The sequence below is a fragment of the Austrofundulus limnaeus genome, unplaced genomic scaffold (assembly GCF_001266775.1).
Source record: "Austrofundulus limnaeus strain Quisiro unplaced genomic scaffold, Austrofundulus_limnaeus-1.0 Scaffold126, whole genome shotgun sequence".
NCBI classification, from domain to species: Eukaryota; Metazoa; Chordata; class Actinopteri; order Cyprinodontiformes; family Rivulidae; genus Austrofundulus; species Austrofundulus limnaeus.
Window position 1 is genome coordinate 467,863 of NW_013952528.1, and position 5,210 is coordinate 473,072.

A 5,210-nucleotide genomic window follows, 5' to 3' on the forward strand; every position below is an offset into this window, starting at 1 on the left:
GAGAGAGAGAGAGAGAGAGAGAGAGAGAGAGAGAGAGAGAGAGAGAGAGAGAGAGAAATCTGTAATCAGTTGTTTGGGAACAGAAGAAGGGTTTTCGGTCAGGAAGACAATAACTATTTTCCATCTGCCTTAATGTCCGCTGGTACATCCAATGCAGAAAATCCAATCAGACAAATAGTGTGGACAAACCTGCCAAGCTGCGTTTTCAGCTTCTCCAAGATCAGTTCCATCTGGCCAGCAAAGTCCAGGAATCACAGCTGGCCCGCGACCCTCAGCAGAACCGCTTGCAGACCAAGTCCAGCTCGCTCAAGGCACAAGTCTGAGTGCTGATAGTACAGCAATCCGTCATATTGGTCAGGCAGCCAGGAAATGGCCTGAATAACCACCAACACTGTTTTGTAGAACACCAGGAGACCACCAAGCCAATCTGTAGAATCCAGTGATCAGAATCCAAATACATATCCAGAACAGAGCAGAACAGAGATCCCACCTTTGACATGTCCTCCCATGGAAAAGAAACTTTTCCAAAAATTTATTAAGAGACCAGCTAACCAAATGCATAAAAATAAATGCATAATTTTTGGTTTCGGATGAAAACGTAGACAAGGCTCCGAGCAACAAGCAGGGAAGGATAAGGGAGGGCAGGAGAGAGGGAAATAGCATCTTATTCCTCCAAGAGCTGAATAAAACAAACGAGCAAAAAAAATAAATAAATAAAAATAAACACCTTCGCACATCTTTGGTACTGACAAAAAGAAAGCATCATTCACTTAGGTTCTCTAGAGAATTAGATGCACTGTTCCCAAATGGGTTCATTGAGAGATTTGAGCTGTTTTGTGCAGAAAATTTTTGACAGATTTTTGGTATATTTAAATTCTACCAAAAGCTAATAAAACATTTTAATACAAACTTGTCAAATATTTAGAAGTAAATATTTAGATATATTTAATAAATATAAATACATAGATATTTAGTTAAGTTTAGTTTAAGATATTTAGATATTTAAATATTTAGAAGTAAAATAAAAGTAAAGTAAAGAGTTGGGGTGAAACTTATGGTTTTTCTCCCTCACTTTTAACAAAAAAAWTGGGGTTAATCCTGCCCTTGAAGTAAAAAAAAAATGTCTAAATCTAACTTTAGATGTCAAATAGAAGTGGGCATGAAATTGGCAAGATGAAACAAAAAGACCACTCCAAGCAGGGTTACCACACCCAGCTGTAGGCACTATATAAGATTATGCACAGATTGTCTGCATCATAGTTGTAAATGAGGATTAGATTTGTAATTTCCCCAGTTTGGCCCCTCCTACTCTAATCTATAATCTTACTTTAAGGCATTTAATGTTATTTATGTGTAAGATTTTTTTACACTAAGCTAAACTAAACCATCCAGCTGCTGTTTTCTTGTGCACACACAGAAATGTGGGTAATCTCAATCTTTTTATTTTACTTGGGAGAAAAAAAAAAGAATCCATCCACTTTCTTTACCTGCTATTCTTTTTGAGGTTGCAGGACTCTGGTGTCTATGTCCTTAGTCAGGCAGGGGACACTCTGGACTGGTCATAGGTCCATCACAGGGACACATGGGGACACACGAAACAACCAACCATTCGCACCTAGCTTCTTTTTTCCCCCTTTCTTTTTAAATAAGGGGCTATTGTCGACCATCACTTTATGAGAGGTTGCTTTATTTTTTTGAAAGGACCACATGTCTCAGCGTTAATGGGTATAGCGTCATGTTTTCTGTCTTTTTTATTTTTTATCTATAATTTGGGACCGTAGGAGGGCAGAGGAGAAAAGGCTGGCTATTGATGTTCCGGGGCTTCTTGGTGACCACACTGAAGGCACATGTGGCTTTCTTTTCTCCCCCTGTGACAGTTTAATTGTATTTTCAATATAAATTGATCAAAGGGCCATTGTGAATGCACATTGGGCTGCCACATTGATTTCCAGGAGAGGTTTCTTTCTTTTTTTTTAAATTTGAGTGGAAGGGCAGCAGTAATTTTTTTTTCTCACCAGCAAGGTGGGCAGCTGGGAGGGAAGGGGTCATAGCAGCAGGTACTTTCAGCTTGATACTCTGAACTGTCTGGTAATATCCTTCATGGAGCTGTGGAGGAACTCTTCAGAACCTCAAGATTTCTCTGTTTCCATAGAAATGACAGTCGGCATAGTGCGTGACACACTGTCTGTCTCACTTCTCAGCCCAAAAGGAGGGAACTCGATGGTTATTAACTGGATCGTCGTGCCGACAGAGATAGGCAGCTTGATAGACAATCATTGAAAATGACATTGCTGCTATAACAGCGGGGGAAASATAATAATGTTGAAGTGGATTGTTTTCAGCCAATTGAGTTGCTGTTTGGAAGCGCATGCTGCAAAGCAGAACACCAAAACAACTAGAATCCTGTAGAATATTTCCTCTTGCCRTGGAGAAAAGAGTTGTTTTGACCAGAATTCCAGAGGGTTGAATGAGACAGTTGAGTTCTTAATCCGAATACACCGAGATTGGGCAACACACTTGACTGGGTCGGTTTGACGGAGTGAAATGAAAAGCGGCGAACAGAAAGAAAGAAAGAAAAAACAGTGTTAAAGATGCTAATCCAGAGAGCTGTTGGTCTCACATGTGCCAGCCTGATAAAACTCCATGAATTAGTAAAGCTTCCCAGCACCTGGGATGAAAAGCTTTTTAATATATGATGAGAGGGGAAGACTTTCATCCCACGTGACCCAGCCACGACTCACAATATCCCCGTTTCCCCTCCCGTCTGTCCGTCGGTAGAGCCAAAAGGCTTTACAGGAAGTCACGCTCACGGAGGGAAAATCCAGCAGAATCAAACTGGAGTTAATGAAGTGTCAATAGGAGAATTATCGTCATCGTTTATCAAGGCGGAAATCTCGATGCAGTTTGGCTTATATTAAAATATAGTGTCTTCAAAGCTTTACCACCCCTCCACCCCAAACCGTAGTWACATTACCATGTCCTTGGTTATTAACATGGGGTGGGGATAGGAGAAGACTGGACAAGCTTGTGATGAGTTCTTTCAGATAAATATGTTGAGGGGGATTTAGTGGCGGAATTAAAATGTCAGAGCATCTTAAGCTGCTGTACATGCAGAAAGAAGAAGGAGAAAAATTAAACTTCAGACGGCCACGCAAAGAATATCGAGAAACTCCAGAGACGAGTGGCGTCATGGGGTCTTGCTGCTGATCCATCAGGGGGACTGGCAGGCGGCTGACGTGCGCTCATTCACGCTGGTTCATTTATTTATTTATTTATTTATTTATTCTTTTCTTTCCCGAACGTCGAGCCACTGGCGTTCTGTTTTACATCGGCGTGAAAATGCCACCTTGGCCCTCGTGACGGGATGCGTGACAACATGCGTGCGACAATCAGGAGCGCACGCAGCATTTTAAATGCTCCTGTCTTGGCAGCTTTCACAAAGAGGAGGTAAGATCACGAGCGAGTGCCGTCGTAACGCCGTGACAGTTTACTAAAGATGATACGGATCTGTTGAACGACACCAAACACATTCGATCAAAGCTGTCAGTGTTTATTTGCCAAGGCCCAGATTGGTCAGAACACTGATAAGTGTGTGTGTSWSRGKGTGTGTGTRTRTGTGTGTGTGTAACTATGACTCTGCTTTGAAAAGTGCTTTCACTGACATTTTTTCAGTGCAAAGTGTTCAAGGCAGGGATGTGTTTTTGTCAGTCATCCAGTCAGTGATGTGTGTGATGTTCTCTTTTTTCCTTCTCTTCACTTCAACTATTTAAAGTTTCTTTTTTTCACCCCCAGTTTGTTTGTTTCTTTCCTGTGACATAATTTCTGCTTATTATCATAATTTTATTTTTCACTGAAAGAGTGTAGCTGCAGCTCGGCGTTCATRAGAGCAAATTAGGCAAATGTGAAAGCTCTTGTAAACCGGAGTATGAAGCGGTGCTATAACAATTAGCAACAGAAAGGACCAAAGAGGAAATTTATTAAAATGAACATTACAGGAACTGCTGCTTGTTGTTGTTCCTGAGGTTGCAGGGTTTTACATATGACTTTTTTTTTCTATTTTTCTTTTACAGCTTCATTCGGACGGAGACCGGGGAGATGGCAGCGTGAAGTACGTCCTCACCGGTGAAGGAGCAGGCACCCTGTTTAAGATTGACGAAAAGTCGGGGGACATCCACGCCACCAAGAGGCTGGACCGGGAGGAGAAGGCCTACTACATCCTTCATGCCAAAGCCGTCAACCGCTTCACCAACGAGGCGCTGGAGGGCGAGTCCGAGTTCATCATCAAGATCCACGACATCAACGACAACGAGCCTCGCTTCACCAAGGACCCGTATATGGCCGCCGTGCCCGAGATGTCTGACGTCGGTGCGTTTCTGATTTCCTCAAGCCCACAAAGCGTCTAATGCAAACATGAAAACATTTGATTTTTACCCAACTGATGGCTGGAATGATCATTCTAGCAGGAACAGGAACGGCCGCTCGCATCGGATGAATGGGATTTTATCAATTATCATAATCTTGTCAGCTCGACTAATTAAAGGAGACACTAGAATCAGAGTAAACAGGAGCTGCTGCAGATAATCTTTTAAACACAGTCCTGCAGTTTATTACAGCAGAGTTTAATTTAATTACCAGCACTGTCAGCTGTGTCATCACAGTGAATAATTGTGGATTCTATTTCTGCAAGCTTTCTCAAACTGCACCACTTGCTGTTTCAGTGTCATCGTGTGTTTCTGCCATTCAGCAGCAAATTAAACTTTAATCCCGCGTGCACTCTGGCTTCAGCTCCTGGTCTAAAAGTGCTCGTCGGGCCTCATGAATATAGATAAACAACWTAAAAAAAGCTCCTAATCAATACTTGCATGAAAACAGAAGATGAGCTCTCAGCTCTGCCGCCGCAGCGGTGGTGGTGGTGGTTCTGGTCAGACGTGTGACAGAGTTGTCACTCGGTTCAGCAACCCTGAGAGAAAGAGGGCCAGCACTTATCTAAGGGCAGCATGGGTGCCCATGGCAACAGGCGAGGTGTGATGTCACCGCTTGGCAGAGCATGTGTTCACGAGTGACTGCGCCGAGACACTGCTCCTTTAAACGTGACACGCACTTTCAGTTTGAGTCCACAGCTTTGACGCGGCTCGCATGGCCAGGGACGACTCTGACAGCTGAATGATTACAGTCGAGGTAATTTGCCCCCCTCCTCCCCACCCCCACCC

General features: G+C 43.0%; 1 protein-coding gene across 2 annotated transcripts in view; it reads left to right on the forward strand.

Moving 5' to 3' along the window:
• The window catches only part of LOC106522295 (cadherin-6), an 86,010-nt gene that overhangs the window by 42,291 nt on the left and 38,509 nt on the right, over window positions 1-5,210 (forward strand). For both annotated transcript variants that reach the window (XM_014015261.1, XM_014015260.1), the window contains exon 3: window positions 4,071-4,365. In XM_014015261.1, the coding sequence (XP_013870715.1) occupies window positions 4,071-4,365 (295 nt within the window). The remainder of the gene's footprint in view (window positions 1-4,070; window positions 4,366-5,210) is intronic.